The 26,925-nt window shown below is 40.8% G+C and overlaps 3 protein-coding genes across 4 annotated transcripts; 2 read left to right on the top strand and 1 right to left on the bottom strand.

The window, feature by feature from the left end:
• Positions 1–829: 829 nt before the first annotated feature.
• LOC113013064 (glutathione S-transferase Mu 3-like) lies at positions 830–5,319 on the top strand. Its single transcript, XM_026153655.2, has 8 exons — positions 830–1,058; positions 3,432–3,507; positions 3,588–3,652; positions 3,744–3,825; positions 3,954–4,051; positions 4,152–4,247; positions 4,709–4,819; positions 4,968–5,319. The coding sequence occupies exons 1-8, from the start codon at positions 1,023–1,025 to the stop codon at positions 5,055–5,057; spliced, it is 654 nt and encodes a 217-aa protein (XP_026009440.1). The 5' UTR covers positions 830–1,022; the 3' UTR covers positions 5,058–5,319.
• A 6,986-nt stretch (positions 5,320–12,305) lies between these two features.
• Positions 12,306–15,586, top strand: LOC113013065 (glutathione S-transferase Mu 3-like). Its single transcript, XM_026153656.2, has 8 exons — positions 12,306–12,477; positions 13,450–13,525; positions 13,613–13,677; positions 13,775–13,856; positions 14,001–14,098; positions 14,190–14,282; positions 14,974–15,084; positions 15,279–15,586. Exons 1-8 carry the CDS (start codon positions 12,442–12,444, stop codon positions 15,363–15,365), a joined length of 648 nt encoding a protein of 215 aa, XP_026009441.1. The 5' UTR covers positions 12,306–12,441; the 3' UTR covers positions 15,366–15,586.
• A 113-nt stretch (positions 15,587–15,699) lies between these two features.
• Positions 15,700–26,888, bottom strand: eps8l3b (EPS8 signaling adaptor L3b). 2 transcript variants are annotated; one of them, XM_026153645.2, is made up of 20 exons: positions 26,633–26,888; positions 25,825–25,923; positions 25,457–25,569; positions 25,307–25,371; positions 25,047–25,205; positions 23,055–23,204; positions 22,885–22,970; positions 22,648–22,772; positions 22,330–22,451; positions 22,097–22,229; positions 21,907–21,992; positions 21,701–21,775; positions 20,719–20,864; positions 19,482–19,653; positions 19,015–19,058; positions 18,797–18,890; positions 18,072–18,188; positions 17,088–17,188; positions 16,860–16,992; positions 15,700–16,779 (listed from the first exon to the last, which is right to left on the bottom strand). In XM_026153645.2, the coding sequence occupies exons 2-20, from the start codon at positions 25,860–25,862 to the stop codon at positions 16,738–16,740; spliced, it is 2,001 nt and encodes a 666-aa protein (XP_026009430.2). In that variant the 5' UTR covers positions 25,863–25,923; positions 26,633–26,888; the 3' UTR covers positions 15,700–16,737. The 2 variants fall into 2 exon arrangements, with proteins under 2 accessions (XP_026009430.2, XP_080150389.1); XM_080294263.1 differs by having other exon boundaries at positions 17,088–17,176.
• Positions 26,889–26,925: the final 37 nt, after the last annotated feature.

The following is a 26,925-nucleotide window of genomic DNA, read 5'->3' as shown; positions in this document are numbered from 1 at the left end:
CAGGACCATGACAGGAATAAATAATAATGGATCAGCACAATGGTGCAAACTTGTGTCATAGTATATACATTATGGAGAAGATGTAAATGTCATTGTGCATGTGTGTGGGCATGTTTTATGGATATATAATTATTACTCAAGTATTTAAAGAGTAATAAACACAATTGTAATGGTTTGGTTCTTTAACGTTTTTCTATCATTACTCTATTATGGATTAGGTGCCAGAGTTGTTAAGTGTGGATAATTAAATAATACATTAATGCAACAGCAAATCGTGCCTTGTTCTCAAATGGACAGCAAGTTGAGAGTGACAAATCAGATGTGGAGATGGAAGTAGGGAGAGAGGCAAAGAGTGAGTAACAGACAGAGCCTAGTTTATTTCCCACCGTTTTTAAAATCTGTTGCATTAAGGTTCCAAGTACTGTTACCGATCTTTGCATTTTATTATTATCCCATAATACTTGTTTAATCAGCCACCATGTCTACAGTCTCAGATCAACACAGCCCTGCCCTCCAGCACTATCAGGAGCAGCAGCAACCCCTCAACACCAACATTGAACCCTATCATTAAAACACAGGCTACATTCCCCCACCTGATGACAGTGATATAGTATGATGCGATTCCATATTATATTCCTGATGAATGTGCTTTGTTGGTATTCAGCCTGGTTCTATGTGCCCTTTGTTAACATTGAGCACCTACCCCTTCAAACATCTGTGCACGGCCCTGCACTGTGCAGAACTGAAGATGTTGTTTGTAAAAGAGGAAGAACCTGTTAAAGACAACAAAGAAGCCTGAGATTAGCACGAGATTCACAGAATCACATAGCGTGCAGTAGTTGTTTATGCATAAACCGAAGAACCGGATCAGAGCAGCAATGTGTGACCGCCCGGTTCGCCCCGCCCACTTGCTCCGCCTGTCCCCCTCCACCGGCTCATCTCCCGCCTTCGTGCAGACCTGCGCTCCGCTGCAGAAGCTACTGTCTCTTTCGGCTCCATTTGGTCTCAGAAAGTGATTCAAAATGCCAATGACACTGGCTTACTGGGATATTCGTGGGGTAAGTGGAGCTAACAGGGAGCTGAAAAACTCCATGTGTGCAGCCCGCAGTTGTTCGCAACGGCTGAACCTCCATCTAATCGACAAAAATACCGATTTCCCGTCTTATCATGGCCATTTTTCTGTTTTTAAACCTCGGTGGCGTCTAACCTTTAGCGGATAGCGTTAGTGTGTTTAATTTTTAAGATGTGTAACTGTTTATAGAAACTGTTTGAAGCTCGCTAAGTTATTATGTAACTGCAAAACAGCCGAGCTCGGCGTGCCTTTGCACAAACTGTTATCTTTGTCAGTGTAGCCTGATAGCTGACGTGTTACGCTATTTAGAGCCGAGATGCTAGTAACATTTGAGGTTACATTATTCAACGAGTCAGACTTTAGTGTAGGGTTAGTTGTGTGGGACATATTCATTTCTAAACCTCTTACATTGTCAAAGCACAGGGACGTGTGCACACAGTGCCAGGGCTGCTCGTGTGAGCAGAGTTCAAGTCTCTAAATGGTTTCAGCTGTCTGCAAAATCTCATGAATTTCTGCTCCTCCCATTAATCTAGACTTACTGGCATATGAAGCCATCTGAACAAGCCACGAGAGCTTAACCTTACAGCCTCTCGTTAAAAAATAAAAATATTTATTAGTTATGTTCACGTTTTTTCATAAGGCATGGGAATTTTGTGCAGTTTGCATTACAGAAGGCTCTGCAAACTGTCTCTTTGTGGCCGCTTTAAATATTTTTCGTAATTAATCTAGAGCTAAAGCTGATGATACAGCTATAGAGCTTCTTTATTCACAGGGGGGTTGTTTGAGCAGGTAGCTGAGCACGTGTTATTCTGCAGTTTTTGCACCTGGGGCACTCCTTGGCACAACCCCAGAAGGGATTTGTGTCTCCTCCTAGGGCCGAACCAGGGATCTTTTGTTTGTTAGACAAACTTGTAGCTATAATGCTGTAATTTTAAAGAGTAGAGTAAAAGTCAATGTAGCTGATTTGAAGATTTACTTCAAATGTTTTACTTCGGGTTTTGATTATTGGAATCATTTTCATGTATCATGGTTTATATTTGCAGTAGTCTTTCCTGCACCACAAGTGGAGTTCAAGAAGTCTTTTACCTGTGCTTCAATTAGCTATAATCGTCTCAATCTTGGATCAATCCAATTCTACATGCTCCATTAAAAGTTACCTCAGGACAAGGTGGTGCAGTATAGTTTAACAGCCATATATTACCTATGTATATGTGTAAAACTATTTTTTTTAAAAACCTTTTTAAAAAGAGGGTTAATTTTATTTTGGTTTAAGCTGGACAGAACTTCCACATTTGTGCTTTGCTCTACAATCCTTATTATATCAGGTTCAGTATTCACACTTAGGAGGGCTCTGTCAGTGTCTGTGTTCAATGTTCACTTCTAGTTCAACACCAAAAGAAGCAGTTGACTTGAAAGTTTGTTATTTACAAAGTTAAGCTGTTAAGGAGGCAGACAAAATAACATAACAGAAATAATACAAACAAAATCCCAAAATTGACCCAGAAAATACCCATCTGAACATGTGCTTTTCTAATAGCCTAAACTGTCTCGGCAAGTCTTTTTGTCTTTTCTGTGAGTAACTCTAGGTGGAATTAACTAATGGCTACTAGTGTAATCATAGAGAAGTGTTGAGCCATAATGATCTCTAATTTCATATTTTTATTTTATTTCTTTTCTTTAATGTGGCAAAGAATTTAGTGAATTAGGGATCCGATTGCAGCTTTAAACCTGGGTGATGTTTTGAAGCTGGCGTGACACGAGCCAAACTGTAGTGTCCTGGGCATGTACAAGCATGTGAAGAGTTTTCACAGCGCCAGGTGCAGTACTGTAAAAGCTAAACTTCTCAAGGGTGAATGTCCCAGTAAATTCACCCCAAGGTCACACCGTACCATTCCCAGAGAAACTGCAAAAAACCTTAGAGCTACATCTCCAAGATTCTGCAGGCCTCAGTGAACATGTTGAATATTAAAGTTCATGAGAGTATAAATGGGGAAAAAGACTGAACAAATGTGTCTTGTTTGGAAGCGCTGACAGGAGAAAGTCTTTTCTCTCCAAAAGCATCATCACAGCAGGGCTTAAATCTTCCAGGTTATAGCTAAACAAACCACAAGACTTCTGAAATTATGTCCTTCATTTACGAAAATGTGCATGGAAACATTCTTGCCCTCTGTAAATTTGGCATCAGATTCATGAAACGTGTACACTGGCCCATTTTGTTTGTACCACAGTAAATCTGTAAATTACGTAAGTGAAGTCCAATGCATGTCCTCTGCCCACATTCTTATGCAGACTTTACAGTTCAGAGGTGCTAATGTACATTAAAAAAAATCTCTCAACTCTGATTTTTGGCTTTTTGCAGCTTGCCCAGCCCATACGCCTCCTGCTGGAGTATACTGGGGAAGAGTACGAGGACAAATACTATGTCTGTGGGGAAGGTAACTTATCATTTCAGCCTATTGATTTAAAGGGGGGAAAAAACTCATAACTCTCTAATTAATTAATTCATGTCTCACAGCTCCAAACTATGACAAGACCTGCTGGACTGATGTAAAAAGCAAACTTGGACTGGACTTTCCCAATGTAAGAGTTTTTTAAAGTGCGACTAAAAATTCAATTGTGAAGAATGCAACAATCAGCTAACATTATTATTGGAATTTATATCTCACTATAGCTACCCTACTTGCTGGATGGAGACAGGAAGATAACACAAAGCAATGCTATCATGAGATACATTGCTCGTAAGCACAACATGTGTAAGTACAGTAGCGTGCATTTTGTTTGAGAAGATTTTTTTTCCAAGTTATATTGTAAATCAATGTTAAACTAATATTACTGTTAGTTTCTTTATTATTTATGTGAATCTTGTAAACTTTGACAACAGGTGGAGAGACTGAGGGTGAAAAGGTTCGAGTGGACATCATTGAGAACCAGTCCATGGACTTTAGAAATGGGTTTGTGAGGCTATGCTACACCAACTTTGTGAGTGTTTAATTAAAATAAAAAATATCCATAAATATAAATATTCTTTGAATTCCCTAAAACTCCACTAACGCTAGTGTCATCTCTCTGGTTTCTTCAGGATGAGATGAAGCCTGATTACCTAAAGATGCTTCCAAATACACTAAAGCAGTTCTCCGATTTCCTCGGAGATCGGAAGTGGTTTGCCGGTGACAAGGTATACCTGTCCATAAATATGAGAGGAGTCTTGTTTTAAAGCTGCTTTTACAGATTTAAATTTAATAGACAAACTGGGGGCAGAATTTGACAATTTGAGGCCCTTTTTCTCACTCTAAATTGTACATTGTTTTTAGATGTGAACATAAATTATTTTGTTAGTTGTGCAGAGAAAAACCTGTACTTTTTATGCTGTGCTAGCTCATCAGTATTAGGCAGGATGCAGCCTAAATTTAATACTGGTTCTTAAACTGATTTATAAATAATTGGAGGAGAAGGTGAACCTGGCAGTAAGTTTGTGGATAGAAAATCAAAGTGTTGAACTTTAGTGTTCTAGGGCTTCATAAAGCTGCAGAAGTGTCCGATTCTCTGCAGGTTTAACGTGGCTGGTGACTTATTGTTTGATTTACACCACAGATTCTGTTACTTCTAACATGCTTATGCAACTTTTCTTCACAACAGATCACTTTTGTGGACTTCATTATGTACGAGCTGTTGGACCAACACAGGCTCTTTGATTCCAAATGCCTGGATGACTGCAAGAACCTCACAGACTTTTTAAACCGTTTTGAGGTGAGAACAGTCAAAGTCTTTGCATTAATGATGTAATTTAACCTTTATTTTTTTACCTTTCTTTGTGTGGTGTTGGCTCTGGAGTTTCCTTTCGTTTCTTAAAATTCCAGTGTTTTTATTTTAATCAACGGCCATTATGTCATTGCAGGCTCTGGAGAAGATCGCTGCATACATGAAGTCACCAAGATTCATGAAGGCTCCGATAAACAACAAGATGGCCAAATTTGGAAACAAATAGTAAATAACAGTGCCTTTTATGCCCTGGAAATTAACACCAAAGTCATGACTGGAAAAAAAAAAGTGCCATTTTGCTCTCTGACTGGTAGATTTGATGGTGTTTAATTACGTAACATGCCGTTTGTAAAACCATTAATGATTTCAGATTTGGGGCGGTCCGGACTAATTTGTACTGAAACATTTCTAATGAAAGCACTTATTGTTAGAATTTATAACCTTTTGTTTGTTTGTTTTTTGGCACATTAAAGTGAATTTTGTTCTGACTCTTTGTTGGTGTTTCAATCTTAGCGTAATGTCCTGCACAGCAAGTCGCATCAAAATGTATCTGATGTAGTTTAATGCAGCACGAGAGCAGAAAATGCATCCGGTTCTTGATTTGAGCCATCTACTGTCCACTGAAGCCTCTTCAGAAATGGTTTCTGTGGAATGGTGGCTGTCAGGGAGCCATTTTTTTTAATGAAGGGGGGATTTAGAAAAAAAAATGTATGGAGGCAGTTTGAGCGGTATAACAATGAGTGCCTATAGCCATCTGTAAAACACAGTGGAAGCTCTGTCATGGTTTGGGGCTGCATCTCAGCCAGTGGTGTTGGAGATCTTGTCAAAATTTATGAGGCATTGTTTTTAACAATGTCTCAATAGAGAAGAGGACAAAAGCCAGCCAATATTGAAATAAGTGCTCTGAATGTCCTTTAAGAAGCCTGGAGAACTGTTCCTGAAGACAAGCAAAATTACAAAAAAGCTCTAAAATATTTCCAAGAATTTGATCTTTCAACATGTTTGGTCTTTTTGTGTCAAAACGGTTACCATAATTCTGACATTTCTTTTGTCGTGTGACAAATGTTGAACTAAACATTCTCTACATTTTGCCTAGTAAATCCTACATCTCTGCCCAGCTCTCATTAACACCGTCATTAACATCTGAAATGATCTGAAACATCCAACGACATGAATGCTTTAAAAGCATCAACATCAGCTCTTCTCTGACAGCATGGTGGGAGTTTCTAAAATTGACGGCGTCTTCATTAATCCCATGCAAACGTACACCTATCTGGAACAACCCTGACATATTACAAAACAATAATATGATAAACTTTTCAGATTGGAGTGATAAAGGAATCAAATACTAGAAGGAACAGAATTTATTTCATTTGACGGACTAGTTACACAATATGGGATCAACAAGAAAAGATTTTTAGAATATCAACAAATTAAATCCATAGTAAAAAAGAAATTTAAACCGGGTCAAGTTGAACTACAAACACCACCAAGTGTGGTTCAATTTCTTACTCTTAAACCCCCCAAATTACTATCCAAAATATACAGAATGCTTTCTAAAACAGATGAATCAATATCACTTCCTATTGCAAAATGGGAAGCGGATTTATCAGTTAACTTAGACCTAAACTTCTGGTCTCAGATTTGCTTAAAAACCTTTCATCTAATTAGAAATCCCAGTCTTCAATTAATTCAATACAAAATATTACATAGAGTGCACTATACAGGTCATCGGATGTTCAAGATGGGCTTTACGTCTACCGACAACTGCTCACACTGCCAAACCAATTCACCGGACAATTATATCCACGCTCTTTGGTTCTGTCCACCAGTTCAGAAGTTTTGGCGCGAGATATGTGAAGACTTATCGAAGTGTCTGAAATGTAACATTCCAACTTCCCCCTTAGTGTGTTTGTTGGGCAGCTTAGATAATGTCACTTCAGAAAAGAATATAGCCCATATGGTTTTCACTGCCCTATGCATAGCCAAGAAAACAGTCCTCATGAACTGGAAAAATAAAAATAATCTTAATTCTAACCAATATAGAAATTATCTATTAGATTACATTAGCCTTGATACAGCCTCTGCCACCACATCAGATCAATTGCTCTGGGCTCTTTTGATCAGCTCCATCACCTAGTGGGGGTGGGGGGGTCATAGTTTGGTCCCGCCTTCACTGTTGTGATTGGTGTGGGGGTAGGGACAGGCTTAGGGCGTCGGGGGGTTCCCCGGAGGCATTTTCCTTGGGGGGCTCAACCCGGGGTAGCGGTCATGTCCGGTTAGGGGCTCTGTTGGCTCTCAGGTGACTGTTTCCTCGCGGCTGCGTGCAGCGGGGCTAGGGGAGGGTCTGTGCTGACGGACGTGGGTTACTGACCTGGTAGCCTGGCTGCCCCTGGGTGGGTCCGGGATGGGCGTGAGGTTCTGGGGGCGCTCCGTCTCTGGGCTGGGGCCCGGGCCGGGCCTCGGGGGCTTGGGTCCTGGTTGGTGTGTTGCCGGGGTTGTGGGCGGGTGGGTGCATGGGGGCCCAGCCCTGGAGCAGCGTGCCGCCGGTGCGTCGAGCCACCTGGGGGGCTCTTCAACTGGTGGGGGAGATTGTCACATCTTGCAGGAGCTTTCCTCTCCTCAGGAGCTCCCTCTGCAGGAGGGGGAGATACAGGAGAGGTGGAGGAAGATCTCAGCCTGGGTGTTTATTGTCTTATGTAGTCTGGAAGATGAGTGGATGGTGGGGTGGGTGCAGTTTTCTCTGTGGTGGGGTTGGGTGGACTGTCCCGGGCTCTGTGGGGCCGGGCGGCGCTGCTGCACTGGGCCCCGGTCTGGATGGGCCTGGGCCCCCTTTCCCTGGCGGGTCGCGGAGTATGGGGGTGCCTACTGCGGTCAGCGGGGGAGCTGGCCCCAGGGAGGGGTCACTTGCCCCTCCCTTCCTTCCCTCCCCATCTCCAGCTGCCTCCCTCTTCCCGCTCCACCACAACCACCCACACATGCAGGGCCTTGGAGTAGGGGTATGTCACCAGGGTGCAGGGGAGGCTACCCCCCCCCCCCCCCCTCTGTCCCCTTCTGGCTGCCTCTGCCTCAATTTTATCCCACAACTTAGACATTCACATTACTCACACTCTCATTACACATACATATAGGATCTTGGGGGTGGGCACGATATACGGAGTCCAAAGTACCATCAGGGTGTACACCCCACCCCTGGCATCGTTGCCCACCTCTCAATTTTAAATACACGTAGACATTGAGGGCTAGCAGGAGGGACCATGCGCTTACCTGCTGCTCTCTGGCAGGTAGCTCCAAGCCCTCCTGGGTTTTAAATGCACCTTAGAACACACATGCATCAACACTACAATGAGCAGGCGGAGGGAGGTTTGGAGTCTTCTCTCACCCCCATTCTCTGCGACCTGCTGGAGCAGGGGGGCTAGGAGGAGGAGTTGGCCGTCCGACTGCGGTCTGGAGTGTGGAGCCTTCCTGCTGCTGCGGAGTCGGGGCGGTCTGCCTCCCCCCACCGCAGGGAAAAAGGAAACACCACCTGGGTCTGGGTGCAGTTCCCCCCTCCAGGGGCGGGGGCACCTAGACCCGGTTTGTAGAGTACGCTTGGGGAGTGTGATCGTGTGTACAACGTCTCTTTATGTCTGTCTCCACGTTGGTTGAGTGTGGAGTAAGTGCATATGAGAGCATGAGGGTGGGAATGGATGTTTGTGTCTGTGTGTGCCTGTATGTCTGTGTCTATATGTCAGGTTGGGTGTCAGGCGCCACCTCTCTGGGGACATCTCAGGCCCTCCAAGGTTTGGAGGCCTATCTCCCCCTACTACCACTTCCCCTGCCAGTGGCGGACCCCCTCAGACATCGGTGCGTTGGTGGTTCTTTGTGTCCGGGGATGGGCGTCCAGGTACACACCGGCTCACTCCTTGGCGGCCGCTTATCGGGGCCTGGAGCCTGGGGCTCGCTCGGGCCACTTCGGAGGTGGGGTGCCCCCGGCCTCTCGGCCTGGGGCTCGGTCACTCAGGCGCAGCTGGCTGCCGGCGGAGCTCACGGGCGCGTCACTGCAACTCCCCCTGGCTTCTGCTCCGCGGCTGCTGAGTGAGCCCTCATCTGGGACTCTCCTCAGCTCTTTCTGGGACAGTGGCGCAGCTGCCCCTCTGTTGGTCTTCCTTGGTCTCTTGTGTTCTGGGCGCCTCTGGATGTCTGGAGTTTTGATCTCCTCCACACCTGCTTCACGCCCTGGAGGACGGGGCTGTGGCCCCCCCACACCCTCTAGCAGATTATTACATGAAGGAACCTTTTAAAAAACAAAAAACAAGCGCGTCCATGCTCACAGGTGTACACACGGGTGATCACACCCACAAACTACACCCTTTTTGGCTCCTACCTCAAAGCACACTGTGTTCTGTTGATCTTATGTGCTGCACAATAATGTTTAACATTTAGTATTTACTGTCATATTCCCATATATCATTGTGATGTTGTTTATTCTATTACTCTTGTTCTCTTCTGCTTGCTTTCTTTTTTCTTTCTCAGCAGGTGATCCAGGTGATTGATATATGCATTTTTTTTTCTCTGCCCGTTCTGTTGGTTTTTGTCTTTTGCCCTTCTCCCCCGTCCCTCTTCTCAGCTGTTTCTCTTTCCCTCTTTCTTTCTCCCCTTCTTTCCCCCAGTCAAGTCTGTCCCGTATTCAGTAAGTGAAAATAAAATAAACAATAAAAGGTGAATCAAATGGACCATTACGGCAAGGCTGGGATGGTCAGTTTGGTAAAGTAAATCCGTTGGGCATCTTTCTTTGCCTTTAGACAACAATTCTGAGGGCAAAAGAGCCAAACGGGACAGGCCAAAAAAAAACAAAAAAAACATCTGAAATGAGTACGTCAGAGGGACAGCTCAGGTTGAGCAGTTTGGAAACAAAGTTAGAGAAGCAAGGCTGAGATGGTTTGGACATGTGCAGAGAGGGTATCGTGGGTATTTTGAACAAGGGATGTTGAAGATGGAGCACCCAGGCAGGAGGAGAAGATGAAGACTACATAGAAGATTCATGGTTGCAGTGAAGGAGGACATGAAGACGGTTGGTGTGAAACAAAAGGATACCATTGAAGAAGAGGGCGATTAGAATATTGAAGTGTCTGTTTTTCTGTATTTTCACAGTTTGTGTCATATTTCTTTTTCAAGCTTTCATAATGTTAACAGATAATAAAGTTTGCATGTACACTGGCTCCAACACTGACTGATCAAAGATGGAAGTCATCTGCATCAACTGTACAAAGAGAGAATTTCTTGCAATTTTAGCAATGTTGATTAATAATTTTGTAAAGGTAGGATGGAGGGTGGAAGTTCAAGGCACCAGGAGCGCAGGGCATATATGGATGACTGAGATGTTACATGAAAGCGTTCCATAAGAGTGCCAAGCAAATAAAGGTTGTAGAGACCATATACGAGTAGAAGGCTGCCAGAGAGATAGAGTAGACTGAGATAGCAGGCTTTTATAACTTGAAATAACATGACAGGTTTGGCCACCTATCTGAAAATAAGCAAAGGAAAGCAAGCTACAGCATGAAGCCATTAGGGTCAGCTTACTTTTAGATCAACAAAATACACACTTATGCCTCTGCACTAGCAGTAATATCTCAGTAAAGGCTTAAAAATATATATGTTCAGATTGGGCACAAACACTAACGTGGACTCAAGGACAAACTGATTAGCATGCAGCGGTCAAAGATCGAAATCATCATGACTGCGCAAAACAATTTTTTCCATGTTTATTATGAACATTAACAAAGTCTCCACTGATTGTTTGAGACAGTTTAAGATTACAATCAGATACAGCCTGACTTAGTAAATCTAAGACTAGAAAATGAGATATTCAAATATTATTTTAATGGCTTTTCTGTTTATATTATCTGTCTATAGTGAGTCTCTTCAAGTTCATTAAAAGGTTTTGATAAAGCAAGTTTAACCTGCTCCATTAACATTTTTGTTTACATGTAGCAAATAAATTTACAGCAAACAGACAAATTTAAAATGCTAACACAGCCAGTCCTGAACTTTTTAACGTAATATATTTTTGGTGCTGCAAAAAAGATGGATGAGGTGGAAAGCAGCCAAACTGGTTTAAAATGCGATATAACGGCCATTTAATAATGTCCATGGTCAAAATGGAGATCGTGGTTGAATAGTTGTGGGACCTGGAGGAGGGCCCCGAAAATTCTCCATCTTCAGTATTCTTCAAATATTCTTACTCTCAAAGCAAATGCATTTAGAAGTGGTTTCTAAAGTAACAAGCATTGAGGGCATTATTGATTAAGAACACAGGGAGTAACCACTTGTGCTAGTAGCTGATAATCATTGGAGCTCTGTGGAAATATGACAGAGCGAGTAAAAAGATGTGAAACAAAGACTGCTTTGTTTTCATGTCCAGCTCATCTCCACCCCTAATGTGGGTCACATTCTGCAGAAAGCTCAAACCAGTTATAAACCTCAATCTCTTCAAAATTAAAGAACTAAGAAACGCATCAAATTTTGAGTAACGTATCTCTGAGTAATAGTACAGTCAGTGACGTATGCTGATCCTCTCCCTCCGTGTTCAGTCCTTGCACAAGTTAAACCAATTTTTTTGTTTGTTTGTTTGTTTGTTTGTTTGTTTTTTAGGGAACTGAAAGTGAGCCAACTCTACAAACTCCTCCTTTCAGTTTGGGTCTTGGTGTCATCAGTATGACTGATTGTTCAAAGCATTGTGTGTCCACCCAGAGACATGTACGTGCTGTTTGTAAAAGGTTCGGTAATCCTGGTTGTGTTTGTTAAAAATACACATTACTGGGACTTCTGAGTGCCTTTTCTTATGTTTGACTTTCATTTTTAATAAGAATGAGTAGAAAAGATGACCTGACCTGTCAGCGTGTACTGGACACAATGAAGACAGGATTTATATTTAAGTTACGTTTCACGTTTAACAAAACGACCCTTTGTTTTATCGAAGGTTTTATCTGGCACGAGAAATTACATCAAGATTGCACGTAGACTAGCTTGTGCAAAGTCTGTCCTCTGATAAAGACAGTAGTGTAAATCTGGTAACTGAACTGTGACTTGGCAAAAATGAACTTCATATCGGTCTTCGTCTTGTTCTTTAGATGTCTGTGAATCCCGATTTGCAGACTCACCGTGACTCAGCTATCTCTTTGATAACAAAGACAGATTCATACATAGTCTGTGTCAATCACTGACGAGTCTCATGCAGGGCAGATTCTTAGTGGAGGATATTCGTTATCATATATTACATTATCATAAAGAATGCAGATGTGTAGATGAGACATTTACATGAAAGGAAGACATTGAGAGCAACACACACACACACACACACACACACACACACACACACACACACACACACACACACACACACACACACACACACACACACACACACACACACACACACACACGCATGAATGTCTTCACAGTCCAGCATCATGCAGCAGATTTATTGTATCCATGAACCAAAAGATAAGAGAAGCACGGCCCACCTGTTGTCCCCTTTTATAGGCTGCAGACAGCAGCTCACCAACCACACTTTGCACCACCGCAGCTGCCCAGGTCTCCCTCAGCTACATTTGGAAAAGGGATTCAAAATGACAATGATACTGGGTTACTGGGATACTCGCGGGGTAAGTTCTACTTTCATTGTTGAATTAAAGAGCTCCTACTTTGAAACAAATCCAGGAAATGTTGAGTTTGTATTTACAGTGTAATAAAGTCACCCTAAGCGTACAGGGTCAAAGGAGGCTGACTGATTGTTGTAGCACTGCTGTTTAGTTATTATATCAAACAGAGCTAATAAAAAAATCTAGATTATCTTCAGCAGCTGAGGTCAATAAAGGTACTGTCAATAAAACAACTGTTCCTAATTTTGACCTTTTTAACAGGTCCAAAAGATATAATGAGGTTATTTTGTTGCCTTTTATTTTTACGCATTAAAGTAACCAACCCTTTAAGATGGTTGCAAGGCGGTTTTCTTTCATATTATTTCATGTTAGAGTTGACTCTATGAACACTTTGATGTAATCAGATGAAATTTGCAAAAATGGATTGATGTGGATCAAAAGTTTTGCAGGTGACCAACCTCCTAATTTCTCATCACAAAATTCATTTTTAATAATGAAAACTGCATTCTGCCAAGAGCAGCACAAGTTATGTCCTCCAAAACGAAGAGAACCAATGACGTATCTACACATAACACAGTGTAGGTCTTACACGCGTGTTTGGCATGGCAAACGTCTGAAGGAAAATTGATGAAACCTCCGTTAGAAGCTAGAGTAGGTTGACTGTGGTTCAGTATGTGTGATCTCTGGACCAATACAGCCCAGGTGCCTTATTCTACCTTATAAATAAGAAATTTGTCTAAAAATGGATGTGCAGAACAACGCAAATCTGTGAGTTATTGAAGTTACTGCTACTGTGCCACGTGCGTAAATGCGCAAATAATCTTTTTCCTGCGTTCCATGTGAGACTACGATTATTTAAGTCAGTACTGCAGGATTCCAGTTGCTATCCAATTGCACACTTTCAAATACTCTAGCAGTATACTAGCCTAAAAAACACAGATATGTGTGTCTCACCTGATTATTGGACATTTGCAGCTTGGCCAGCACATCCGCCTCCTGCTGGAGTACACCGGAGACAAGTATGAGGAAAAGCAATACGTCTGTGGGGAAGGTAACTAAGCATTTTAACCCAGTGATACAAATCTGTCATAATTCGGGCTGAGCATCGGGTTTACTCACGTCACGTTTTCTTACGCAGCTCCCGACTACGACAAGAGCCAATGGACTGACGTCAAATTCAAACTTGGAATGGACTTTCCCAACGTAAGAGAGTTTAACCTGTAAATATAAAATTATTTGGAAAGTTTGCAAATTTAAACCATCGGCTAACACTAATGCTGCAATTCACATCTCACCATAGCTACCCTACTTGGTCGATGGAAACAGGAAAATACCGCAAAGCAATGCTATCATGAGATACATTGCTCGTAAGCACAACATGTGTAAGTTTTAAAAATTTATAACAAATTAATACTTTGTTCAAAAGAGGCGATTTCTTTGTAGATTTTTACATTATATTAATTGACAAACTAATACTGCCAATGCTTTTAAGTAACTCGGACCTCTAAGGTGTCGTTTGATAACAGGTGGAGAGACTGAGGATGAAAAGATCCGAGTGGACGTCCTGGAGAATCAGGCCATGGACCTCAGGCTTGCCTTTATTAAGCTGACCTACTTAAACATTGTGCGTGTTAAATTTTAAAGAAGAAAGAAAAAATATTCATTTTAATAACTGCTAATTTCTACTAAAGCCAATTTCATTTCTCTGACATCAGGATCAGAAGCCAGACTACCTGAAGAATCTGCAGTGTACACTGAAGCAGTTCTCGGATTTCCTCGGAGGAAGAAAGTGGTTTGTTGGTGACAAGGTATGCTACTCCATAAACAAGAAAGGAGAGTCTTTGTATTTGCTTTGTATTCAGTGCCCACACTAGGGGGCGGAATTTGAAAAGAAAAGAAAAGAAAAGAAAAGAAAAGAAAAGAAAAGAAAAGAAAAGAAAAGAAAAGAAAAGAAAAGAAAAGAAAAGGAATTTCTGTGTAGGCTGTTTTTTCCACTCTGAAGTGCTCATCATTGTGGATGCAAGTCTAAACTGTCACCTGTTTCTGTGGGACAGGAGTCAGGGGGGATGTTTGCATTGCAAAAATCAAACTGCTGACTCTGCAATTAGCCATTAACACATTTTATTGCCTGAGCCAAGACTACTATGGAAGCTTGTTAAAACCACTGGGGGAAAATGCCATCTATCAAAAGTCAGGTTATTATTTCAATAGTCCAAAAGTTTGAGTTAATAACCCAAAGTTTGTATTTGTAAATGGCAAAAATGTTTTTTTAAGTGGCAGAAACAAACTTCCATAAATACCGGTTCTTGATAACACCTGGGCTGTTTAGAGATGATTAGAGCGATGAAAGCGAACCAGACAGTAAGTTTGTGAATGGAAAACAAAATGTTGAACTTTGATAGGCTATAAAATTTCGCAGAGAGGACCGGCTTTCTTTAAGTTTAATGCTGCTCATGAATTATTGTTTGATTATACTATAAATTCTGCTGCCTTCAACAGATCACTTTTGTGGACTTCGTTATGTACGAGCTGTTGGATGAACACAGGGCCCTCGAGCCTAAATGCCTGGAGAACTTCAAGAACCTCAATGATCTAATGAAACGTTTTGAGGTGAGAAGACTTCAGTGTTCAAGAGATACCATCAGTGCAACTTACACTTTGTATTTTCTCAAATATATACTACAAAGTTATTCAGTCACTTTGGCTTCTTTCCCGGAGCCCCCATGTCAATGACATTACTGAAACTCACCGCTAGGTAGCTTTTGCTTTGTTTTTTAACCAGATGTCTTCCTATATCATTGTAGGCTCTGGAGAGGATTGCTGCCTACATGAAGTCACCAAGATTCATGAAGTGTCCGATAAACAACAGGATGGCCCAGTGGGGAAAGTAACAAGGCCGAGAAAGTCCTGAAAAATGTTAATTAATGCAACTGCTGAAATAACATCAATGTTAACTTTGCTTGTACCCTGCTTTAATCACATTACACTGCCAAAAATATGTTCAAGCCATTAAACTCAGTTATGGTTTTAGGTTTGTGGGGGAAAAAATAATAATTTGCACTGATCACGAGGACATTTTTTTTTAAACAGATTAAAGAAACTGTTGTTCTGACTTTTCTGTTTTGGCGATTCAGTTTTTTCACAACAAAACACACGATTGTTTCTCATGTTTTTGTTGATCACACACGACACAGTCAATGAGGCAAATGCTGGATGAAGCCATTGTTTACATACGTACTCGTTTTATTTCATCAGGAAAAACTATACAAAGTCGAAATTACTGGAAGCACAAAAAAGCAAGATTACGGTATAAACTAGTATTTGAGTAACTGACAATTAATTGCTGTCATTGATACGTTTTATATATATATATATAGACGCTTCCTTTGAAAGTGGCAAACTCGTATACCTCAGGCAGCAGCTGTGCTTACTGGTCAGGAAATAACTGAATAAATTGGTCCATCATTTTGTAAGTAGCTGTGATCTGACTTTATGCTGCACAGTACGAGTCTGTGAACAGCAGGGTGCAGTGAAAGCAAATAGTATCCTCACTGAAGAGCTGTGCAGCTCATTTAACAGTTTGATGTGGATGAAAGTTACTTCTTGGCTTTTTTTGGTTTGTTTTTTGGGTGAATAGTAGCAGAAAATTGTTGACTGACTGTTTTACCAGTTAAATTCTTTTCATGCCAAGCTGCAGCAGTAGAAAATGCTTAATTAAAATAATAGTAATTTAATACAGCGTTCTATTAAGGAAGATAACCACCAAAAACAATGTTTTTAATCCTGCAAATATATTAATGTTGCATTGTTTTAATCAGCAGGCTCATCATGGGCTAAATTCTCCATAGCATTGTCCAGTTTCCTGAAAAGACAACTCCAAACCGTTCTTCATTTGTGTCCACAAGCATTTTTTCCAATCCACTTTGGACTTGTTGCTAGGCAAACAGTAACCACACAGATGCAGAATGATGTCACCGGTTTAGATAACAGTTATCAGATAACCCCCCCTGTCTCTGACATCCACCTTTGCGTCTGAGTACTGTTCCCACCACTCCATCAATGGACTTTTACCTTTGATGGCGAGCACTGCGCATGTTCATTGAAAATTAAAATCTTCGAGTTTGCCACTTCAAACAGCAAATCAACATTTGTTACAGTTTAATTTATGGAAAAGCAGCGAAATCAATTCAGACAGTTTAAATTCAACACCCTTAATTGCACACATGAGAAACATCTGAAGGGCCGGCGCAGTGACGCAGGTCGTTAGTAGCGGCCGTTGTACATGCCTGACGGTTCACTGGCCAGCTGCAGGAAACAGGATAAATTATTACTTACATGCTAACATTTAACTGTGAGTGTGTGCGTATTATAACAAATTTACTTACTGCAATGGCTGACTTAACAGCCTGCAGCTGGAAGAAGACTTTGCCCCCCTCCTCTGGACACACAGTCCTTATTTCTTGTTTATTCATTCCCAGAAGCTGTTGTCCACTCAGCACCCCGAGGCTCCTGACAGTGCTGTACAAGAGAAGAAATAAAATGACATTAAATGCAAGTGTTATATAGATTGCAAACATGAACTTGTCTGTTACTCCGTGGAGAATGCCACTCACATTTTGGAGAAGCCTTTGTACTCAAGCCAGGCTTGCACCTCTGCAGGTGAGGAGGACCTGTCCAGGGTGACAGGGCCGCGAGGATCTCGCTGGAAGGAAGACTGAAATATCAAATGTGAAGGCTGTTTATGAGCAAACATATTTATTTATGTACACGCTTATGAATATGCCCAATCTGAACGCAAGGCACAAAGTATTTTTGACATGAGGCTTTCTGGTTTCTGATTGGCGGGTAGTGTTTAAACAATGATGGAAAACCACATTGCTCGATTTCTAGGGAAGCTCAGATCATTTAATGTTTGCAGCAACATGTTGGAGATCCTTTCGAGTGCCATCTGTTTTGCCGTTATCTGGTGGGTGGGGCAGCATCAGTGCCAGAGATGCCAGCAGGATCAACAAACTAATCCAGAAGGCCAGAAGCATCATTGGTCAGAATGTGGAGGCGTTTGAGTCCGTTAGCGTCAGAGGTCACTGAACAAACTGCTCTCCATCATGGACAACTCATCACACCCACTCCACTCCACACTCAAGAGGCAGCAGAGCTCCTTCTCCCTCAGACCTTTTTAACTGACTTAATTTGACTTTTTTTGTTGTTTATCACTGTAGTAAATTTATTAATTCCTGCACTATCTCATAGTGTAAGGCCCTTACCAGCCGCCTGTCGCACTTTCATTTTTAACTGTGTTGTTTATTGTAGACTGTAACATTTCTACTCTTTATTATGCTGCTGTAACAAATCAGTTTCCCTTGTGGAATCAATAAAGTATCTGTCTGTCTATTTGAGCAGCTGTTTGACTGCAAGCAAGTAAACAGTGTGGAGATTCAAAGAGTAAAAGCATTTGCCAAAATCTTGAAACCACATGACATTAAACTTCTTCCACATTTAACATTCATCCCAATTCGTAAGAAAAGAAAAGCAGAACAGTTATGATAAGTCGTCCTGCTGGAAACAGATAATTGTTGATGGGTTCCCAGGTTGCTCACCGGTAGGTCGTCCACGGGTTCGGGGTTCCCTAACGACTCCAAAACATTCAGAGGAATATGTCCTTCCTGGTTACGCGCGTTACGAACAAGCCACCACTGCTTTGCTTTCTGGATCACCTGTGAAAGATCCAAATCCAAATATCTCAAATACTTTGGATTTTGGCAATGAAACTCCAAGTTTAAAGAAATATTAATCTTATCTGTCAGTCATTCTGTGCTGCAGCTGCAGTGTTTGCTAGAGTTATTTCAGATTCTAGTTTTGCATTTTAATTTCCTCTATAAGGTTCACAATAGTTACAATACTGGTTGGAAAATATGTGACAGTGGCTGAAAGGCTGGAAGGAATTGAAAAGATCTGCAGTTCCCCTTTTTCTTCTTTTGGAGCTGGAAAAAGTTATCTACAACACATTTTAAATTTAAGTTTTATTTAAGTTTGCAATGCCCCAAATTACTGTTGCATTACATTGATAATGATACCTGATAATCCAGATCCCCTCAGAGTGATGGTATATCCCTAAAACAAAATCCTCATCCAGTTCCCGGTAAATGAAGGTTTGCTTTTTACTCTGTTTTCTTAAATTTCAATGATGTAAAACAGTCTACATCAGATAAAAACACTACAGATCCTGCTTTTATTTAAAGCTAGAGACAATTCTTATACTGTGTTGGAAAAGGTAAGAATAAATCTTGTATTTGCAGTTGTTGAATAATATTTGTGATCTCACCTCAACCACCTCACCCTTCATAACACTCAGCTCTTGGTTGTTTCTGGCCATGAAGTTGTAAATGACACGCATGCTCTGGGGTGGTTCATTGGAGCTGAAAGAGCAGCAGACGAAATACACTTCGTATTGGCAGTGCATAAAATTGGAGGAAAAAGTGTTGGGTATACTGAAGAAATGTGATCATTAAGCCATATTTACTGCTGTGTAACAACACTTACGGTGCTGGTGGAGGTGATGGACCCCATGGATTGTTGCCCATAAACTGTAAAAGTCATAAAATACACCAGGATTAACTGAAAAACCTCTTGATGATGGCCTCATTGGCGATATTGTTTTTCTGTTGCCATGAAAATTTAGATTTAAAGGTGCTGAGTGCCAGATGGCAGCAGTGACTACAATTCATATAACCACTTAGTGGAGATTGTGCAGTTGGTTTAGGAGACAAACTCAGGTAAGCAAAACAACAGTTCAAAGCAATCTGCTAATCTACCAGGCTATAAACACATTACCAAACCAATTCCTAAAGCAGATGGAGCTACAGCATAACAATTAAGCATCAGCACGGAAACAAAAAGTTTTAAAGGGCATGACTGCTGCAATACTTTGAGTTCACACCCAGGTATGCTACACTGTTTGATGAGCTTCTTTGTTAAGGATGAACCAGGGGGTCATAATAAGTTCGTACCTCGTCTGGCTGCCGCAGCGTCGGTCGGCCTGGGAAGCGTTGGCTGTTGCTTCTGCTCATTGGACCGTTCTGAAAAGGCGACGGGGATGATAGAGGAGGGGGCGGAGGGGGCTGCCAGCCATCATAGAACTCTGGGATGTAATCTGGGACGTTATCGTCCGGCCATCGAGACCTGCAAGTGAAACAGAGGGCAGGAATTATAAAATGCACAACTTCATCCATGAAAATAACACTTATACAACCTGGTAAAAAAAAAAAAAAAAGTTGCACAAGCTACTTTTTGATACAGGGCTTATTTATTTTATTTTTATTAACCATCTGTTTAAAATTTTAAATAAATCTGCTAGACAACTCTGTCATTTGTCAGCCAGTTTCAACTGAACCGGGCCTCTCAAACATGTTTGTGCTGTTGGTGCCTTTTAAATAATTTTCATTACAATTAGCTGACAAATGAATTTGATAACTTAAAAAAAAAAAGTGCAATACTTACTTGGCCAAGTATGGTCGCTTTTAGCTCCATCAACAACTGTAAAGCTCAAATCCATGTTTTAAAATACAGCTTCATGAATGCAAGGTTCTTTTTTTATACTGTGTTCTCCTTGTTTACCATAATATAAAATTATTTATATTATTTATTACTCATTTATTCATAGTGCATAAATCAGCAGTAAATAAATAAATAATAGAGAACCTTTGGGTTGTGTGTGAGGCATTTGGCTAAGTGTAGTCAGACTAATAGTAATCTTTAAATATTTGTGAACCATTTCTCATTTGTAATAAAAGTCAAGCCTGTGGTTAAAAAACTGGTAAACAAGTTGCACAACAATCCCTCAAGTCTTTCGCTGTAAATGTTAAAGAGGTTGTTGAACTTTGAACATGATTCTCAGCTGCAGGTGTCCTTCCAGATGAGCATAAACACAGAGTCTGAGTTTATTTTCACAACTTAGCAACCGTAAAGCTCTTCTGACTAAAAATGAATCCATGAGTCATTCAGAAAACAAGGAATGGTTCTTTCTTAGTATTTCTATGTTTTACATTGATTATTCCAAATTAAACACTTTTTGCACACAGGAATCAATTTGAATACAGCACATGCAAACAGACACGGCCCACAACAAGTTAGGGCGTGCCAAGGAAGGTATAAATGTAGTTAAAGTTAAAGGGCTATATATGAGAACGTTCAAAGCTTGATAAAAAGACTAGTAAAAGTGTTAGAGGACTGTTAAAGCTGCCTCACCTGGAGATGTTCCAACACTCTCCCAGAAACATCCACAGCTGGTTCTCCTCCGGGGTGACATTTTGCTTTAGCAGGCCTATAGCGGGGTCTGTCAGCAAGGGGGAGATCACATTGGGAGGCAGGTCAAACGGATACTGATGAACTGTCTGTTGGAAAAAAGAAAGAATCTAGTTATAACCAAACAAGCACTATGACTTATCAGTGTTGGGCAAGTTACTTTGAAAAAGTAATTAATTATAGTTACTAGTTACTTCTTCAAAAAAGTAACTGAGTTAGTAACTGAGTTACAAGCTTCTAAAAGTAATTAATTACTTGAAAAGTAACTATTGCGTTACTTTAAAAAAAAAGTTTAACCCTCTGGGGTCCAGGGTATAATTGGCCATTTTTTACTACTTTTGATTTTCCCTCCACATTTCACCTTTAAAAACTATTTACTTTGCCTTGTTTGGTATCATTCTTTTCAGCGCAAACTCACGTGTCTGAATTTACAGTCATGTTTTTATTTTGACAGACTGTATTAACACAATTGATCTAAACTCAGTCAGAAAACATAAAATCTGAGTAGAAAAAGTGATTTTTTTACTGTAACAACCACAAACATGTCTATTGAATCATATTTCAAACTTTCATAACTTTAAATGCAATTGTCAATTTTAAAATCCTATGCACAGGTTTTGCAAACAACAAAGTTATTTGCAGCCATTTACCTTTTTTTAAAATAACCATTTCAAACTATTTACAGAACCATGAGCTGTTCTGCATTCAATAAGATGCCACACAAATTCTTTGTGCCACTCCAAAAAAGTAATTTCTGTCCACTATAAAGGAGAACATCACAACCTGGTACCTGCAGGTCTGACAGCAGCAGGTGTATCACTCCTGTTTCTACCTGGAGACAGAAGTCGCCTCATTGTTCTGACACACGCCGTTATTCCCATCACTGTGCATAATATAGCAGCAGTCGTAGCAGTAGTGAGCTTACCATGTTTAAAATTGAGAAGAGCACGTGGACAAACTCAGGAGCAGAAGGATTGACCAGTATGCCGTCCAGTTGGGCCTGTAATATGATAACGACTCTTTCAGTCACACACCAGTGCTTTTAGTCACAACTGTAAGCATTTAGACAAGTTTGTTGTAAAACTCCTCACGTTAGTTTGTAATGTGCAGAGACTGAACTGAAGGACTTACCAGCAGATTGAATCCATATTTGACTTTCTGAAGAAAGAAGGCATATTCATCCAAAGAAGGCAGATTGAGGGGTGGTCCCGAGGGCTCTGATAAGCAGTCACATTAAGCACTTATTAAACTGCCTGTATCTGTAGGTTATCCTTCATAGGTTACTTGTTTGTGAAAAACATAGACTGATGAAGGCTATTACCATTTTTCTTGCTTTTCTTCTTCTTTGTCTTCTTCTTCTTGCCCATGTCCCCCTGCTGTCCAGGTGTGTTTACTGCAGCTGTAACTTTGCCCACGAAGATCTCCAGATCATTTAGAACATGGTTCAAAATGTCCTAAAAGAAAGCATCATATGAAACTCTCAAGATAAGACAGATAATTCCACAGGAAGATTCAATAATTCATAGAAAATACAGAAGTTTTCACAGCACTAACCGTGTTCCTCTGTGACTCTGTCTTATCACGGTCCATCTCTGGGTTGCTCTGCATGTCATACGGGTCTAAATGGTTCATTGGTTCTACTTGTGGACTATAGGGACGTGAGGAAGGCATATGATCTGCATTGCAACAAAGAGAGAAAAAAAATTTCAACAGAAGCTGGTGTGACTTAAACTCGGAATACTAAAAATACTGAGTTTATTTCTTATTTGCAGAGAAGAAATGTAAAAAGTGAATTTCAGTCGCAGTGAATTCATTAAATAAATTGAATTTCTCTTGGATAATAATGATAATTTCTTTATGTTTCTACTGTACCCGGCTCTCGCCACGATGGGGCCATGAAGTCTGGGGTTGGAGCTCTCCACTCTTCCTGCATAAAGGGGGGCGCAGTCTGACGGAAACTTCCCAGCCTATGTTGTGTCATGGGTTCAAATTCATTCCTGGAAAGAAATGATTAATGAATGTACTGTACTTTCCACATTTGTCCTTCCTGCTTCCCTGTAATTAAATCTTACCCATGTTTTAGGTTTTTCGTTTTTTTTAACACCCTACCTGACATCCGGAGGCTCTCTGTGTTGGTCCAGATTACCACCTCCTCTTTGGACTGCCTTATCTAGGTCGCTCTTGATCAGATCGGCCTGATAGAGCAAACGGGAAGAAAAATCGACATTACAATTATCATCAGATCTCTGGCGACTTTGAGGAGGTCAAAGTTAACTCACCCCAGTCTCCTCACACTGGAACATGAAGCACCGGCGGTTGCGTTTGCTGCGTTCCTGCACAGTTATCGCCAGCAGAGAGTTGAAGTCGCAGCTGTCCAGCACAGCTTTGATTTGCACGATACAGCTCAAAGGTACCAAGTCCAGTTCTGTCTGTCAAAATCAGATTGATCGAACGTTAATAGCCAACACTGAAAGTCTTTAAAAAGAGGGAAAAGGGGAATTTTAAAAATGGTCTGGCATTTTATTTTGCTCATACATATTTTACATGTTTTTCAGATGTTTCCATTTCATAATTAGAGAATTTTTCTCACACACAGCTTAGCGCTTTAAACAGTTATGGTTGTGTAACGGTTTTGCTTCACCTGGTTGCACTTTTATATACTCTTTGGTGTGGGAAATGTTACTGCTACAGCACAGAATTATATTTAGTTTTGTTGAAGAAAGTGACCTTAATCTCAAACCCATCAGGACCCTTTGGGATGAAGTGGAACAATAACATTAAATAGTGGCCTCAAATCCCAAACTTACATAATTTTACTAACAAACTGAGACAATGAAGTAACATTACTATACCATTTCACTTCCTGCACAGACAAGTTTGCATTATTGCTGCTGTATATCAATCACCACAGCAGATTTTAAATCAATAAAGTCGTGATTGAAGTGCAGACTTTCCGCTTTAATTCGAGAGGTTTAATAAAAGTGCTGCATAAAATATTTAGGAATTACAGACACACAGTGCCCCATGTGGAGAGGCCCAAAGTTAATTGGACAGCTAACAGGTGAGGCCTGCTCCCATGTTAGTTAATGACAAATGAAGCAGACTTAATATCTCAAGTTAATTCAAAGGGATGAATTTGTGTTTTATAGCTTTTCACTGTCATTTTAATTATGAGTCAATGTAAATGTGGGAAGCCATCATTAAGATCACAAAACAAAGTAAACCAATAATCAGAGACAGCAACAACTTTAGTAGTGGCCACAACAATCTGGTTTAGCATCGGTTAATTGATGTCTTAATTATTTTAGCATCCGTTCGCTTCCGCTTATCCTTTTCAGGGTCGCGGGGGGCGCTGGAGCCTATCCCAGCTGTCATAGGGCGAGAGGCGGGGTACACCCTGGACAGGTCGCCAGTCTGTCGCAGGGCCAACACACAGGGACAGACAACCATTCGCACTCACATTCACTCGCACATTCACACCTAGTGGCAATTTGGATTATCCAATTAACCTATCCCCACAAGTTAGGCATACAAAACCACTGGTTATATTTAAGAACGGGAAGGTCAGATTAAACGTTGCCAGAAAACATCTTAGAGAGCTTGCACAGCTCTGAAAAATCTTTGGAATGATGGAACAGAGAAAAACAGAGAAATAGCTCGTGATCGAAACATAACACATCTGTTAAACACAATGGAGGCAATGCTATGGCGTGAACATGTATGGATGCCAGTGGATCCCTCACCAATAGACTAGTGTTTATTGATGATGTGACTGCTGATGGAAGTATCAGGATGGACTGTGAAGTGCTTTCTGCTCAGATTCAGCCAAATGCTGCAAAACTGTTAATTGGACAGCACTTCACAGTGCAAATGGACCCAAAGCAAACCAAGAGAGGAAAATAAATAATATTCTTTACTTCAACCGACCAGCTTTTCAGTCACTAAAGACAAAACTGAAGGCAGAGACCCACAAACAAGCAGCAGCTGAAGGTGAAACACAGCGTTTGATGATGTCCATGAGTTCTACACGTTAGGGAATCACCTGTCCATATATATATATATATATATATATATATATATATATGTATGTCAATAATATCAGTGCAATTTTTTTAAACCCCCTGAATTAAAACTGAAAATCCTCACTTCAGTCACATTTTGAGGGTTTCAAATCCACTGTGGTGGTGTGCTGACTCAAAACTCTGTCCAACAATCATACTATAATGTCCGTTCCAGACATTTCATTGTTCTTCTAGAAGTGATGAACCTACTTTGGTCTCAATGTCATTGAGCAGAAGATATGGTCCCTGAACCTCCATGATCATCTCCTGATGCCACAGACGACCTTTGGCATCCAGGTTCTTGAGCTTAGCCACGCAGTCGTCCACGGTCTTCACCTCCTGGCCATCAATCTCACAGGTGAAAAGATGCTGTGGGTTCAATTAGGAGGGTCAGTGATGATGAGAGCTAAATGTTGTGCTGTTAGTAATGTGTATGTGTCCATGATGATGTAGAGTTTATACTCATTTACCTCCACTCTGACATTGATGCTGTCAGGATTTTTGCTCAGTGTCTCCGAGTACTCCTTTCTCTGTACTGATGTAAAGAACATTCGATTTTGTGCAATATCATCATAAAATATGTATACCTAGATATGAGGTGTTGTAATGCCTGGACATACTGTAAATAGATCTTCCACTGGGTCTGGTTGAGTCACTTCTCCTCAGCGGACTCTCCCTAATTTCATCTTGTTGGAAAGCCCGCCTCGGAGGGAGGTCCTCCGATGTGAAGCCCCTGAAGAAGAAGAAATGATTCCTTAACATTCAGTTTCCTTCCACCTCCATAAAATCATCTCAGTCAAAGCTCAGCGATATGAAGATAAGCTATCCGCAGTCCACAGCTCAAGTAAGCTTCAGGGTTACTATGGCACTGTGCTGTTTTATTATGTAAGGGTGTGAACGGGTATGTATCAGAAACACCGCAAATCAGCGTCTTATAGCATATTAAACATAACTAGTGAACTTGAAAAGGAAAATTAAATCAACCAACTTTGGGAAATAGGAGAAGGGGGCACTGTTCCCAAACATCTTCAGTCTACCCCGGCTTTAAACTTTAGACTGGGAGGAATCACACAGAAACCACTTGAACCTGTAAGAAACACAAAATGATTTGTTTACGTTGGAAAGTTTTCAGATTCTCACAGCTTGGAGCAAAAGATTTCTTCTTAGCACTTAGAGTTCAAATTGATTTGATAAGCAAAGAAACACTTCCTCAGTTCAGTGTGCTTTTATTGCTTCAGCATAGAAAACTACAACAAGGCTTTTCCATACAAGTGACACCACCGAGGCCTGTTTTCTTGTTATTTATAACCATGTTATCATGGGTAGTGCTTTTTTTTCCATTAAAAATTAAACACAGATTAAATATAAATATACGCAGAGTTACTAATCAAGCAAGTAGAGGTTAATATAAAGTAAATCAATTACAAGAACTGCTTTAAGTCCAAGGACTAAATTAGCAAACAGTCTCAATAATAATTTATCTTGAAGACTCATGAATACACAAACCAGCTTCGGTGTTTGTGTTAGATATTGGTATAAGTGACAGGTTGTTATTGCGGCTACATACACATTTTCTAAACACATCGAGTGGTTAAGACTAGTTTATTTGGTTATGTATATTTAAGCTATGACTGAAGGTGATGAGCTTTCATGGCAACAAGTACACACTTTCTGTAAAAGCAACGTCACATTTCAGAGCAGGACACAGTGCTGTTCTCAGCAGCTTTTTCCTTTTTAAACCACTTCCTATATAACCTGTCACTTGACCTTCACATAACTGCTGCATGCCGTTTTACCTTGTAGCCTCAGCTCTGCTCCGGTGTCATCGTTCCCTTCTTTCAAACGAATTTGGCACCAACAGGTCTCATAGCGGGTGTGTTCCTCACAAACAGCTTCGAGAAAAATTTCCTTAACTTCCTCGTGAAAGCAGCAGGATCAAAGTGCAACTACGTGATGGGAGTGACAGATCGCAAGGGCCGGCCCAATTTGTCACTTGAGGATAAGTATTTGAAGCATGGAAAAAAGGTAGTGGCACATTATGAGGCCAAAGGTTTTGAAATTATTCATAGCAGCATTTCCTCCTCTTCCT

This window comes from Astatotilapia calliptera, chromosome 20, assembly GCF_964374335.1.
Source record: "Astatotilapia calliptera chromosome 20, fAstCal68.1, whole genome shotgun sequence".
NCBI classification, from domain to species: domain Eukaryota; kingdom Metazoa; phylum Chordata; class Actinopteri; order Cichliformes; family Cichlidae; genus Astatotilapia; species Astatotilapia calliptera.
Note: the sequence above shows the minus strand (reverse complement) of the source record. Positions and strands in the feature narration are given on the sequence as shown.